At 42.9% G+C, this 16,450-nt stretch overlaps 1 protein-coding gene across 9 annotated transcripts in view; it reads right to left on the bottom strand.

Moving 5' to 3' along the window:
- The window catches only part of fgfr3 (fibroblast growth factor receptor 3), an 84,615-nt gene extending 69,259 nt beyond the window's left edge, over window positions 1-15,356 (bottom strand). For all 9 annotated transcript variants that reach the window (XM_078278413.1, XM_078278412.1, XM_078278408.1 and 6 more), the window contains exons 1-2: window positions 14,892-15,356; window positions 8,463-8,672 (exon numbers count right to left, since the gene is read on the bottom strand). In XM_078278413.1, the coding sequence (XP_078134539.1) occupies window positions 8,463-8,604 (142 nt within the window). In that variant the 5' untranslated portion in view covers window positions 8,605-8,672; window positions 14,892-15,356. The remainder of the gene's footprint in view (window positions 1-8,462; window positions 8,673-14,891) is intronic.
- Window positions 15,357-16,450: the final 1,094 nt, after the last annotated feature.

A 16,450-nucleotide genomic window follows, 5' to 3' on the forward strand; every position in this document is an offset into this window, starting at 1 on the left:
GAAGCAGAGAGAGAGAGAGAGAGAGAGAGAGAGAGAGAGAGAGAGAGAGAGAGAAAAGGAACAGGGAGAGACGGTTGAAAGGAGACACATAATTTTCAATAAAACACCATCAGTCAGCCACTTCGCAGCACAAAAATATTTTGTCAGATTTATCTGTAGCTCCAGCTGACAAACCCCCAACTCCCCCTCCCTACACGCCCTCCAAAAGCAGTCCCCCTGATATGACACAACGGGCCTCTTTGTTCCCCTCCATGTTTGCCTTATCTGTTAAGTATCTCAACAATTTCCTTAAGGGGAGCTTTGTAATTAAAAACCCACCGTATGTCAACGCCGCTGTCAGCCAGCAGACTAAGAAGCACTCTGAACCGCAGCCAGAGGTAGAGCAGAGGACTAAACTCTACAGGTGTGTGTGTGTGTGTGTGTGTGTGTGTGTGTGTAACATAGAGTGAAGGCTGAAACGGGCCATACAGGCAGCCTTCAAAGGGCTCAGTTACTGATGGGGGTTTGAAAAAAAGGCCAAAAAAAGAGCGAAAATGATCAGATATATGTGAAGATTTCAAGCTTAAAATGTGTTTGTGTAAGCGTTACATAACGTTGGTGTGCCGAAAGGGAAAAAAAGTAAAAAAAGTCCCACTGCGGGAAAAGGTGGTCGGGGTTAGACATGAGCAGAACACACAGACAGGTCTGTATTTCCATCCAGAATTCATTGAGTGACATGCAGAGAGGGTTTCAAGGGGCATTAATGAGGTGTATTAATACATACATAGCCGTGGCCTGCAGACTAGGTTGGTACCAAGGCCCCTGGCTGACAATGACCTACTGATCTGACCTACAGCTGTCTGCTAATTCTTTCCATACACGGAGAAAGCTCGACGAGGTGTACATATAACCCCCACCTGAGACGGTCTGTTGACTTCTGGGAGGATTTTACACTCTATGACTACAGAGGAAGGGATACCAGTGGCGGTGATTATCTATATCAGGTTACTTTCATCTTCAGTCAAATAAATAAACCCATAAATAACTGAGATCTGTTTGTTTATTTAACGATTTTTTTTATGAGCATTTTAGACCTTTGTTATGCAGGAGAGCTGAAGATGTGAAAGGGGAGCTACCCTGGTGCCCTGAGAGCTGGGTATTGTTTGACATTTTAATCCCAGTACCTGGGTTGCGGAACAAGTAGAGCTGTAACAATTCCAAATTTTGCTATACAATTAATTGTCTCAGAAATAATTACGATTATAATTGTCTCTTTCAGTCAAATCAAAAAAATATTTATTTATTACTTTTTCAAACAAGTTTTTGAGTGAATTCCAGGATACATCTTTTGGTAGCACCAACAACTCTTTATTATAAAACTTTTTGGTCCTAACTGTATCCCCCCCTTGTCATTTTTGTTGAGCGTGTACAGGGTCAAATGCCAACAACTAACAATCAAAATAAAATAATAAATAAAATGTTCTCTAAAATATAAAATTAGGCATATCTAAACAAAATCAACAAATACTAGTCATAAGCCTCAAGACCTTAGCTAATGTTAGCAATTAATTGCGGTTAAACAAAGAAACCGCGATTATGTAAAAAATTTGACAGTTACACAATTATGTAATAATTACAGGCCTAGGAACAAGTACCAAAATGTCTCTCAATGCAATGCCTGACTTTAAAGATGCTACAATCAATATTTTTATACTGAATTATATTGAATGACTACTTGTTTTTTGAAGGGGTCGATAGTAGGGGTGGGAATCACCAGAGGCCTCACGATACAATATCACGATACTTATGTCACGATACAATATCATTGCAATTTAAACATATCGCAATATTCTGCGATATATTGCAACTCATTACCTTTTTTCCCCAACTTCAAATTTTTCCCAATTTCAAATGATGTCCCCAAAAGGAAACTTTGTCGACATCTGTTTCATCTAAAAAGATACATTCCTCTGTTTGTTCATCTCACTTCAATTTTCTTGCTGCAGAATGGGATTGTCAAGCAGACAAACTGACCAACACACATATAATAAAAGATCGATACTTGGCGTCTGTGTATCGATACGGTATTGCCAAAGAAAATATCACGATACTATGCTGTATCAATTTTTCCCCCCACCCCTAGTCGATAGTAGGGTTGAGAATCCCCACGAAACGATATTAACACAATACTTATGTCACGATACGATATTATTGCGATTTTAAACATTGCGATATTCTGCAATATAGTACAATTTATTACCTTTTTTCCAACTTCAACGTATGTCCCCAAAGGAAAACTTCTATCAACATCTGTTTGTTCATCTCACTTCATTTTTATTGCTGCTTTTCAAGCTGACAAACTGACTAACACTGTCATGAAAACCTTTCATAAATGTTGTATGCACCTGACAAACCGTTAAAGAAATGTTTAAATGCAAACAGGTGTGCACTGCTGTGCTACTACAGGTATTTTGAACAATGCAGCTTGTACAAAAGAAGTTATGCAGGCCCGTCACCAACTGGGGAATTTGAAAGTGGTTTGAAAGTTCAGCTCATTGTTTTAGTTTGGTTGTTTTACTGGTTTGGTTTACTCTTACCGCTCTAATATGTGTCGTTTCCAGCAGCAGAGATTTGTATTTCAATCAGGAAGTACTGTGTAAATAAGTACACAAGATTACAAATCTGACCTGACATTCAGCGCCAGATAGCAGTACTTGACAGGTTTCAATATTCAGTCCTACAGACACATTGAGTTTTAGTCAGTACCAAAAAAGTATTGCGGTTCAATACTAAGCCCTGGTCCTGAAATATGAGGCACATTTTGTTTCACAATTTAGTCTCAGTCAAGCCTCCAGTGTGTGATCTGATATGAAAACCTTTAATAACATTTTTCTTAGCAACAGGCTTTTTTCCATTTGTGCTCAACTGTGTGTTATCCTTGGAAAAACACTGCGTCTAGACAGTAGTACTCTGAAAGTGCTTAATGAAAATCTCCCTAATACATAATGTGCTTAGACAGATGACACAACAGAGTGGAATATCTTCACATGTTATTGAACATACATGATTCACAGTATCATCTTTACAAAAACTTAAATATGATCATCGTGTGTATTTATTAAGACCGTTTACTGGTTAAAATATAAATTGATTATATAGGCGTTTTTCTGTATCCTGATTGACGGACTGAGGAGTCCAGGAGAAGCATCCTGTTATGATAACTTTATAAATAGGACTCCAAGTTGTGTTCAATGTTAAATTCCCATCCAACAAAGTGTCTTAAGTGTCCACTGAATTAAGTGTCTGATGGACTAAGGATAGAACAGCCATTGTTCAACGAATCGTCCTTCTCCAAAGCTTATTTGGCCTGCACGCTTCCCACACTTGCCAAAAGATTTCTTGATAATGCCAGGGAAATGAACATTCATGCAGAGACTCCGAAAGTAAAAGCATTGCAGCAGAGGAAGAGAAACCGGTTGGTGGAACTTTACGCTTTAGTTGTGATGAACGGTCCAATTTTCAGCGACTCACATGGAGCACTACTCATTTACACAACAGGATGAGTAAAGGGTAGTGGTGATGAGAGCCCCACAGAAGATTACACTAGCATTGTACTGGATAAAATAACCTTTGTATAAATGCACACTGGAGAGGCAGAGCTACAGGAGTGAAAACACGCCGAACTTCAGGAGAACAAAAGCCCAACTAATCAACAGAACTGTGTCTGGGTGGGAAAGTCTCCACTGGGTATTAGTGATCAATATTACTTTTATAACATAAATTGCATAGGTGGCAAGGGTGGCCGGTGTGCCCGTAATATTAAGAAGAGTGGTAGGGAGTGGTAGGGAAGAAAAATGAAAAAACTAGACAGAGAATGACAGAGAGTAAAGTGACGTGTGTGTGTATGTGTGTGTGTGTGTGTGTGTGTGTGTGTGTGTGTGTGTGTGTGTGTGTGTGTGTGTGTGTGTGAGAATTGTAGAGCCTGAGCGTAAATCTGCGGATGGTGTGGTTTTAACGAGTCTTCTAATGACCCAAACAACCCCTGCTGATATTTACAGTCCTTGCCAGGGGGAAGGTAGGGGGTCAGTGACCTCAAACACACACACACACACACACACACACACACACACACACACACACACGCTTTCTTCTCTGGTTGAAGGGCATAATGACCACACACACCCATGATGTCTATTACTCTCTCTCACACACACATAGACACAAAGACAAACACACACACACACACACACACACACACACAGCTATCCTTTAATTTTTATCGTTCTCTCTTTTCATCTAATTTTAACTGCCTCCCTTTCATAATCTGCCTCTGCTCATCCAGACATAACATTCACTTAACTGCAGACTCCACGTAGGCCTGCTCTGTCACACACACACACACACACACACTGACACACACCCACACACACCCAGCAGATGAGCAGAAAACGTAATGTGTTGAATGTATACATCTGCAGTTGCCAGAAGAGGAGCCACATATTTCATCTGAGCTCCACGGGGGGACCGGCGGGAAGTGTGTGTGGTCAGTAAATACAGAGGGGAGAAGAATAACACACACACAGACACAAACGCACAAACCCTCTGTTCTTTGTCATCATTCTCTCACATTGGTCAACTTGGCCTCTGAAACGTTTTTTTTCCCCCTCAACATTTGGAAATGCCACCAGATGACATAAACAACACCCCGCTCTGAGACAACATTATGGTGGACTTAATGGAAACAAGGAATTACATCTCACACACACACACACACACACACACACACACACACACACACACACACACACACACACAATAGTGTCATATTTCACACAAGCATAAATAAATACAGACCAGGGAAGATTCATTCCAGAGAGCATTTAACAAGTAGGGTCGTCTGTCTTTTCTGATCAATAAAAACAGTTTTTCTTAAATAGAAAGCTGTTTTCTCTTCTCAAAAACATTCCTACGGTGGCTCACAGGGTTCGGTCACATTCATACATTAATATATGACAGCTCGATTAAAACCATTAACAATTTTGATATATTAATAAGGTTGTCCAAATCGCAGCACAATTACTTTTAACCCTTATTTACATGCGGGCTGTAAACTTTCAAGGGCATAAATGTCCATAGCACCTGTTCATTTGTGACCCCGAAACAGATACACACATTATTCTACACACACACGCACACGCACACACACACACACACACACACACACACACAGAAAACACAAACCTAAGTGACAACTTTGCCCAGTGCAGTGGCGGCTGAGGGGAAATTGTGCCATCTGCCAGTAAACGAGTCATTTTATCCCCACTGCTCATCCATCTGTGGACATGGGGTACTCTGCTGGAGGCCAGGGGGCCGCGGGGGAGACAAGACGCAGGCCGGAGATGCCTACCAGGCACAGAGGCCGGTCGCAGATCAGCCTGACGCAGAGCTGCTTTTAAATCTATTGGGGCAAGTCGGTGTCAAACTGAAGTCAAAGTGCAAGTCTTTTAAGACTCTGAATGCTTAAGACTACATGACATTTGAAAATGACTTCCAAAGCTGGGTTAATCGTGCTTTTTTTGCATTGTTGAGAATACATCCTTTCAATGCAGAGGCCTAAAACTAAAACATACAAGGTCTACTTTTTCTTGTTCCAGGCATTTGGCCAGGCCCTGCAGAAAAACTATAGTGTGTATAGCATAGTGTATATTATAGTATAGTGTGTAGTCTTTGCTGCATGTCATTCCCCTCTCTCTCCCCTTTCATGTCTTCAGCTGTCTGATTTGATAAAGGCCTAAAATGCCCAAAAAAGAAAAGAATAGTGAAGGGGGAACGGTTTCGAACACAGATTAATATCCTCTTCAGAGCAACGCGGCCCGGCTGTATTTGGCGGCATCTGCATAGCGCGCAGGTACACCGAGATCACAGCCTGAACCCCCGCCACCCAGAGGGGTTTTAAAAAACACTGGGCTCTTTGGATGATGCCAAGCATGATAGGCTGTGATGTCTCCCAGCAGGGAAGGCAATCAGGCGGACAGAATCACAACACTTCTACTGTAGCATTGGGGTTTTACGTGAGAGAGGGCGGGGGCGGGGGACAGAAAGAGGAGAGGAGGAGAGGGATTCTTTTGGCTACACACAGGTAGAGGCTGTCAGATCAGCCTGACGCAGAGCTGCATTTAAATCTTTTCTGGCAAGTCCGTGTCAAACTGAAGTCACAATGCAAGTCTTTTTAAGTCTCTGAATGCTTAACAGTACATGACATTTGAACATTCCTTCCAAAGCTGGGTTAATCGTGCTTTTTTTTTCCCATCGTTGAGACCAAATCCTCTCAATGCAGAGGCCTAAAACTGAAACATACAAGGTCTACTTTTTCTTGTTCCATGCATTTTCTAAAGGCACTACCTTGAGATAGAACGTTGCTTTCAAGTCTCAAGTCAAGTCTTCAGGTAGTTAAGTCTAAAGTAAGTCAAGTGTAACAGCAGTAAAGTCCAAGTCAAGTCCTTATTTTTGTGACTTAAGTCCGTGTCTCAAGTCTTGAGTCTACATCTCTGGTCTGACCTCGGTTTTTTCGGAAGATAGCCTTGATATACAGTGCACTATACGCACGAGTTACAAAAACCACTACACCATACCAACATACCAAACTATATCTGCATAGTGTGTGCACATTCATGACTCCTGCATTCATTTGTAAAGGTTTTCCTTACAGGGACCTCATTTTTAGAACCCATAATGTCAGAGGTCCCCAGACTGTGACTGTATAAACAGAGTGATGTCCTTATAATGTCAGGATTACCAACACACACACACACACACACACACACACACACACACACACACACACACACACACACACACACACACACAGCTGGATCCTATCCCAAAAAGCGCCCGGCTCCTCGTCTTTCTTAATGTACTGAAGCGTGTAAAGTGTGTCAAAGACTCATTTTAAATAACTATCACACAAGAAAGAGTGAGGGGGGGGGAACAACACTTGGCTAATGCCTCAGAAAAGAGATTACTCTGCTGTGTTAGTTTTTTTGGGCAATATGGAGAGATTAAAGCAAACACGTCAACGTTTACTTTGGACTGATCTTTTGGGTATTTCTCTGCCTCGAGAACAAAGAGGGAATATCGCGCTAAGCTCAGCGAACCAAGAAGAGTCCAATTAAATCCTCCTCGTAAAAAGAGACTCCGCCACATTCGTATAAACAATAAATGTGCCTTTTGAAATGCCCCTATTTGAAGTGATGAACAAACAGAAAACTCAACGTGGTTCAAAGCAGATGTAGATGGATGTTTAAGAGAGGAACAATTGAGGGTGGAAACGAATGTGTATGGGCAGCTAAACACAGTCTTTCTTCTTTTTTTTTGGGACGAAAAAAGCCTTCCAGCCTTCTTTTATCCTGGTTTATGACTGAGTGTTAAGCCAACTTGAGAGGGGGAATTCTTCTGAGCTGTGTTTTTGTTGTTGTGTCGCAAGAAAAGTGTCGCTTTAAGTTTTCTTTTTCTCACCTCACGTCTGACGGACAGTCCAAAACCAGAAGATATTCACTTCACAGTGATATAAAACTCTGATACAAAATCAGCAAATCCTCACATTTCATTGTTTGGCATTTTTGCTTGATAAATGACAAATGATCTAATGGAGTCATGGACTAACTGATAACAACCCATACAACAACCAATAAGAACAACTGTTGTGTGATCTTTCACGTCTCTCTTGATGTGTTTAATTCTCATGGACTTGGAAGAAAAGCCTATGAGCAGCAATGACGCCTTCATGAACATCTACTTAGATTTTGGCTGTGAAGGTGACAGAGACGGTACGGGAAACAGTACGTTTACATGCACGGCAGTAACCGGGTTAAGTGAATAACCAGGTTCTGCCAGTTCTCCCCGTATACATGAACGGGGAAGAATGGGAAGAATGACGGGAGCAACTCTACCTCCGGTACAGCAGGTGACGCTCTGCCAACGCACAACTAGCCTTTACTTCCGATGACCTATGTCGAAATGACACCGACCGGCCACTAAATAAAATAAAATTTAACAACTTAATGTTTTATTTACAGACTTGTGTCCTAGCGTAGGAAAGCACAGAGCTCTCGTCAGATGTTTAGCTAACTAACGTTAGCGTTAGCCAGCGGCCGCAGCGGGGGCTGCTCGGTGCCTTCACTTTTTTTGCCAAGACAAGGCGTTGACAGCCCCGGAGATGGGCAATGTGTTTAGCCATCTCCCTGTGTCTGCTGCTGCCTCAGCAGGGAGTAAATGTCCCCCTCTGAGGTAGCTACTCTTTGCAAAAAGTATCCAGCAGTAACAAGTTGGTTGTATTTCAGTGCACTAAGCCTTGTTTTCTGCCCTGAAATTGCTTCAAATGTTCTCTGGTGTCTGGATTTCTTTAAAAGACAACTACCGCTGTTGTTTCAGCACTTGTGTTAGCACTATGTAGGAATATGCCGGGGTTTGATAGAGTGTCCTACCTGTGGGCTGAGCGGTGGGCAGCCTGGCCGGAGTGACGCAGAGAGGCAGGAGGAAGGAGAGCCAGAGTGAGCACCACAGAGCCGTCATCCCTCCGGACGACGAGGTGAGACGCAGAGCAGCGAGGCCCGACTCAGACGACATCCTCCGTTAGCATGCTGTCCTGCAGAACGGCGGCCTACGACGCCGCAAGAAACTATCCAACGACTGACCTGGAAAACGACAAACATGAGGGAGAAAATCAATCAGAGCTGGATAACACAGAGACGTCTGGGTGTTCATCATGAGATTCTAGCTTAGGTTTGACTACAGGTAGAACTCAATTACTTAATCGCAAATTAGACTGCAAATTAAACACAGCACAAAGAAGCGCCTTTGGGTGTGTACACATGCTACCATATTTTGACCTGACATTCCACAAAGATTTCGAGGATTAGCGTGGAAATCCCTCTTCGCAGTTTTTCTCAGAGCACCAAATACAGCCGGGCCGCGTTGCTCTGAAGAGGATATTAGCTGGGTTCAAAACCGTTTTCCCCCCCCCCCCCTCACTATTCTTTTCTTGTTTTAATGGTCAGATGGGAGCTCTGATATTGGAACAGCTCAGGAAACCTTATGTACCGTACAGCCCCAGCATAGAATGCAAGTTCATTAACCAATCCTTTGCTGCAATAGGATTAGTTAAGGAGGTTTCCACGGGACTCTTTTGTGCTTGAGAGACTCTTCTGCATGGTTTGGCAACCGATTGACACGGATTCACTAATCTTCCTGCGGGATGAGGAATGCTGACGTCTACAGTATCAGTTGCCCAACATGCCCGGCGGCTCGCGGGAGGACGAGGGAGTGTGACGGCTACGGCGAGCGGCGGCGGAGTGCTCTGCTCTGTGTTTGCTTAAGCAGGGAGAAGCTGGAATGCACTGAGGTTTGGGGAGAAAGCTCTGAGTGAGGTGCCTAGAAAAGCAAAGCACAACCCCCGACACACACACACACACACACACACACACACACACACACACACACACAGACACACACATGGGCACACACATACACATAGGCCTACACACACTTTAGGGGCTGTGTCCCGCTTCAGAATAGCCTTGGCTGTGAGACGTCCACTCCCGACAAAAACAGACGCACAGGTTTGGCGAACACACGCGCAAACACTTCAGAGTGGGCTTTGCTTCTACACACAGAGGTGTATTGTACACACGCACACACAGTCCAGAGAAAGATTGTGTTGTCTTGAGTCTTAACAGCAATGTTTTTCTTTCTCTCCGAGGAACCTGTGACCCACTCCTTGCTCAGCACAAACTGAAGCGCATGCAGTCCGGCCCCTGCGAGCCTCCGTTTGCACATTATCACTCTCCAACACAGAAAACACCAACTGGAGGAAACTTCACAAGACAAACATGAATAGATATATATACACACACACACACACACACACACACACACACACACACACACACACACACAGAGTGTTTTTCCTAGGTTTTGAGGAAGACTTAGGTGCACATATTTTGCACCATGATTATTACCATATCTTAGGCTGTGCAATTAATCAAATGTTAATCGGGATTTTGATTTTGGCTCCTAACGATCACAATAAAAATGTAGTCGAGAAAAACGATCATTTTGCACATTAGGTTTTGCAAGTAAACTCTTATTTTAAACTCTAAAGAAAAGAAAGTTCAACAAAAGTATTACAAAAGTAGTTCAAAAGTATTACAGTTCACAGTGTTTTCACTGTTGATTTGTTTAACTGTTTCAACAACAACAACAAAAATGCAACATCTTTCCAAAAGTCAATGAGTAATCGTGTTAAATAATCGCGATTTCAATATTGACCAAAATAATCGTGATTATGATTTTTCCCATAATCGAGCAGCTCGACCATATCTGTGTCTAAAACTTTCGAAAAGCTAGATAATTGGGTTACACTTTACTAGAAGGTATCTACATAAGAGCGACATGACACTGTCATGAACGTGTCGTAAACATTATAAACAAGTCATAAACGTTTATGACATAACGCTTCTTTTAGTGAGTGTCATTCGGTTTTTGTCATGACAAGTTGGGGTTAGGGTTCATGTGTTCATGACACTGTCATGTCACTCTCATGTAGATACCTTCAACTAAAGTGTTACCTATAATTAAAACTTAAAGACAAAATGTTCTAAAGAAGTCCACTGGGGACCAACTACAACCATTATTTGTTCATGCTCACATTCCTTTTACATTCATTTAGCTTAGGTGGTGCACAAAACGGCTTGGGTGCTGCGCCCAAACCTTATAATGTTGCATGCACCCGGAGTCTAATCTAAACACTGCACCTTTTCAGGCTCCAACACACTGCAGCCTTTTATGTTCTCTATAGGCACTTTGGATGAGCTCTTCTTCTCCTCTCCCAGTCCATCCTCACCTTCTTACAACACAAGGTGCCTCCATGCTGCTGCCGTTTGTTTATGCAGCACGATAAGGCCTCAGATACAGCTGACCGCAGACCTCTCAGAGTTGAAATTTTTCAACTTTTCTTTTTTGGCAAACAAACACACACACACACACACACACACACACACACACACACACACACACACACACACCGCCGCTTCACTTCGAGAGCTGACAAAGTCTCCGGAGTCGGTACATGTCAACGTGCAGATGTGTATAGACAAGCAGCATGACTGGCAAGGAACTGGGAAGCAATGCAGGCTTTGAGATTGACTCATTTGGTGACAGGTAGTGAGACTACCTTGTGTACAAAGTGAATCCTTGAGTTTGAGGAGCAGCAACAGTGTTGCAACATGATTCATAGCATGACACTGGAACAAATTAAATCTAGGTAATGTGAAGCCCTTTCTTGACAAAACAGGAACCTTATATCCTCTATTGTTTTTGGAAAATATTGAGTGCTTAAACTCAACGAAGCACTTTTGACACCAAAGTGGACATGCTGAACATTGGAAATGAACTCCTGACAGACTCCACAGGCGACTGAAAACACTTTGATTTCACTTGACAACCTCAAGAAGAAGGAGAAGAATAAGAAGAGGAGGCGGTATGGATCCCAAAGACCCAGCGAGGAGTTCAAAGCACCCAAAGTGTTTTCATGCTAATATTTTCTTAACGCATGAAAGAGAAACACAACCACGGCGGTGAATAATACATGAACATTAATCATGCAGAGCTATCCACACATCGTAATAGCTCGGAGGCAGAAAAATGCTTTAACGGGGGTTCAAATCCCTGTCATCCCTCTCCCCTCTGTGAGGATCAATGCGAGGCAGTCACATGCTAGTCACACCTCTCTGGAGTGTCGGTAATCTTTAATAATTAAAGCCGGAGAATAAACAGCCGGGGCCGGGGTTAGACTTTGTCATTTTTTGTAGGGGGGGATTAGAGGATTTTTGGGAGAGCACAAGTGCAAACAGCAGCCGGGCGAGGGGCACAAAGATAGACAGACCACGCAAGTGGGTAATCTTCCATATCAGTGCCTCTTTCTTCTCCTATACTCCTGTTTTAAACATTCTCCCACTTCTTCTCGTCTCTTGCCTCCGCACTGCTCTTTATCACACCGCCACCCTCACAAACACACCCTCGGGGTAGAGGAGATAGCGGAGATCAGCTGAGAAGCCGAGAGAGCTAGGCATGTTGAAGCTGTCAGGTGCAGTGTGAGTCCAGGGGCGAGGCGTTCGCTGCGCGCTGCGGACACCTCGGAATCTGACACTCGTGGCCGACACTGCACGTGTAAAAGACTATCAGTGTTTTCCAAAGGATTGTGGAAGACTTAGGTGTGTGTATTTGGTGGAGGGTTTAGAGGTCCTTCCTCAAGAAAATGTGACGTTTTTCAACACCCACACACCGTCTAACTTGCAAAAAGAAATACCGAAACGTTGCCTACTATTACATTTAATATTTGTTTGCAAGTCAGACAGCGTACGGGAGCTTCTTTGCACCTTCTGACTTAATCGTCCCCCTCCGACGCACATGTCTCACGGTACAGACAAAATATGCAATTGCACATCGAGTCAGGCCATTATTATTACCATATCTGTATCTAAAACTTTGGAAAAGCTACAGCAGATCATAAATAAATAACACTCTAAAAGCTTAAAGACACAACTTGCTAAAGAAGTCCACTGGGGACCGACTACAGCCATCAGATCTGTCTTTCAGTCAGATTCATTCGGCTTACGTGTCTTGGGTGCTGCCCTTATAATACGGTAGATAAAAACCCTCACTATACCTGTCCACAAATTTGTCCTCTGCATGAGACAGAGGACACAGAAGGACACGTTAGGGAATATATAAGAAAATACAAAAGGAGAGCACAGTATGCAAACCAAGGGAAAACAGGTTGATTTAAAGTACTTAAGACATAGATAACTCTCTTTGGTAGTATATTACAGCAGCTACCGTGGGAGATGAAAAGGCTGTAATGCTCAAGGAGGTTGATATAAAGTGTTTGAACAGCCTCAGACACATTATAAGACCTTAAAGAGTTATTATAGTGAAGCTGTGTGGAAAAGGGAACAACATTAAGTACTGCAGTCATACTGTCGACTCTCTTTTGAATGTTACAGGATGAGTTCCTACAGAAGTAGTTAAGGTATATAATATAAGAATTAAGGCCAATACAGTTCATAACTGAGTGTCCTAACTGAGACATTGGGAGTGATAGAGGACCCACAGAGATACAATAAGATGTTAAATCTGCAAACGCGGACAGATAAGGTCACAAAGACATCGTTTTTATTGAAATATTATAGTATGTTAGTGTTTGAGCATGAAAAAGATCAGCTTTTCGTCTCAAATTAGACATGTTGGGGCCAACTAAGTATATTATTCTCCTCTTTAAAAAAAAAAGAGCAGAGGAAAAAAAAAAAAAAGGCAACCAAAACTCCATGGTCTCAGGCCAATTTGGGGAATGAAAAGAGGCAATCAGAGTCTCATTTAGAAGCGAAATGTGTCTGAGGCTCGCCTCTGATTGAAAAAACGCTGCAAACTGGCATGCGTTATTTCTTGGGTCAATAGATGCAATTAATTTGCAGCATTAGCCCAGCTATTGTCATCCGCATGCTTGTTTTTAAGGCTCCAAAATTGAATAGGCTAAAGCAATACAGGTCCCAAATCTTATTTCAGCCCCCCCCTCTCTCTCTCTCTCTCTCTCTCAAGGATGCTAATCCTGTTATTTTCTCCGGTGATGGTTTGACATGGTGGGAGTCAAAGCTGAGCTGAGTGGCCAAAATCACCATCTGAATCCGATTGAAGCGCGTGTGTTTGATGAGGGGATGACTGATGTGCTGCTGAGGGGAGAGAGAGAACCGCACAGCTCGTTCTTTCAAAGGGAGGAGAGAGAGAGAGAGAGAGAGAGAGAGAGAGAGAGAGAGAGAGAGAAAATGTGCAGCTTTCTGGAGAAACTTCAGAGACGATCAGAGGCATTAGGGCGCGCGGCTCTGTGAAAGAGGCTGATGCGTAATTCATATTTCTGCTCCAAAGCACATAAGACGTCACTGTTGCAGTGAGAAGAAAAGGCGTGTTCATCCTAACGAGCATGAGCATGGCGATGAAAGTCAATAATTGACTTTCTGACAGTGACATTATGCAGGGGGAACGTTTAGTTGATAAAGAACGGAATGCGAACTTTTATTAGACGCATCTAATGGGCATCCTCAGCCCATCTTGATGGACAGATAAACGTGCGTAATTGCACAATTCATAGGCTACATCTGCTTTTTTTTTTATTCCAAGAATTTTCTAAAAACCAAAGTGTCAATATTTAAAAAAAAAAAAAAAAAAAAAAAAACGGGTAGACTGAGGCGGGTCACTGCCGTGAGATGGACTTTTTATTTAGAAAACAAAAATATCTTTAAGCAAATGGATTTCCATTCAAAATAAAAGGAACTGGCTCAACCAATTGCCACTTCCAGAGAGGTGGGGGGGGGGGGGATGTCTTTCTCAGCTCCGCAGCGTGCGTAAATTCACTACCCTGCGCCACACACAGTGCAACCAGAATTAATACGCTGAGAAACAGGAAACCTGTGCGCGCTTTCTCCAAGCCAAGGTGATAGAAATGCGCGCAGAAAGCTCCGCTGGCACCGGCCGAGGCGCGCTGATTGCACACAGCCCGGGGACGGACGAACCGTTCCCTCTGCGGCACCTGTGCGATGGCACTGCACGCTTTACGCACATACACACACACACACACACACACACACACACACACACACACAGTACATACTTTTCAGTACAACACGGCTACTTAACGCTAAGTGATTGGAGAGCTCAACCTGTCTGACTCACATCTACAAGGAAGTGGAGCTATTTTTCTCAGGACTTAGAGGCTGCAAAGAGTTGTTCGTGAATAATAATAATTAGTAGTATAATAATAACAACAACAATAAAAATAATAATAATAATAATAAGCTACTTACCCAAAGTATCCGGTTGTGACAGCAGATCTCAGTCTTTCAGATGTCACCAAGCATTCATTTAAAAAAACACAGCAGTTATTCTCCCTTAAACTTCATAAAAACCCACAAAACAACGTTAAAATCCGTAAGTCCTCGCGCATCGGGCAGCAGTTTGGCGACAGTGGAGAAAAAAAAAGAATAAGAAATCCCTCTCACGACTTGACAGCGAGAGTCCTTGGCTCGTGCACCGCCGCTGCGAAAGCCAACTTCTTCTCCGCTAAATCCTAGGTTTCCACTGCGCGCTGGCGTCCAAAGTGTCCAAACGTCCACAAGTCGTTCATGGTGTCGCGCATCAATTGGGCAGTGTGGCAGTGTGACGTTCAGGGGACCGGACGCGGTGAACTCGGCTGCTCGCTCGGCTCCAGCGTCGATGGCTGTCTGTGTGTTGCGTTGCCTCGGATCAGCCAACTCGGACTGGTAGCTCTCCGCCGCTGGCTGTCTGGGAAGTAGCTGCACGGTGCTGCCGTCACCACACACCGGCTGGGAGACACGACGAGTTCCTGTTTGCACCTTCGAAATAAAAGCTTGACCGATGAACCAGTGACGCAATGATTGGCAGAATGTTCTATTAAATGCGCATGGGCGTACATTTCATCTAACAGATGGGGGGCAATAGACTTAAAATTGTTTAAGAGATATAAACATATATAACAGGATATGCGAGTTGTGGAATTCCAGTCAGAAGGCTGGCAATGCTGTTATATTCACTTTAAACATTGAAAGTGATTATTTTCTCTAATGCAGATGATGCTGAACTGAGCCTCCTATAGCAAGCAAGCTAGCAAGCAAGCTAACTAACTAGCCAGCAAGCCGGCCACTAAATTAGTAAAGTTTAACAACTTAATGTTTCATTCACACACTTTTGTCACATTGTAGGAAAGCACAGTGCTCTGGCAAGATGAGTGACAACTTTGTTAAGCTCATTTTCTGTAACTAGTGAAAGCAGTTGGGTGGAATCAGCAAGCTAACTTAAGCTTATTAACTATCCATCAAGCTAACATTACCAAACAAGCTAAGTAACTTTATAACTGCTAACATAGCGGACCTATGGAAAAATACATAATTTCTTTGTCAGGACTAATTTATTAATGACTCAGCATCTGTATTAGAGAAAAGAATCACTATATCCAATGTTTAAAGTGAATAAAACAGCATTGCCAGCCTACTTACTGATGCAAGTCCCACCAGATTTCTGTGTACCATTAATGTACAGGGGGGAAAAAAACAAGCTAAAAACTAAAAATGCATTTTGTTGCCCCGCGTGCATTTATATTGTTTTACTACTTACACAATTATTCCAAGTATATAATATTTACAATACAAAGTGTGGTTTTAATTATATTTTTAAGGGGGGGGCAGCCCTCAGATGGGGTGGGTCCTGCCCCCCCCCCCCCACGTGATTTCCGCCTATGCAAATGCGAGATATGGAATGCAGGTATTAAACTTGTGGAATTTTTTTTTTCTCCCTAAAACCTCTGACTAAATGTGATTTTATGTTTACTTGTACCTCTTTTTCTTTA

This window comes from Sander vitreus, chromosome 20 (assembly GCF_031162955.1).
Source record: "Sander vitreus isolate 19-12246 chromosome 20, sanVit1, whole genome shotgun sequence".
Classification (NCBI taxonomy): domain Eukaryota; kingdom Metazoa; phylum Chordata; class Actinopteri; order Perciformes; family Percidae; genus Sander; species Sander vitreus.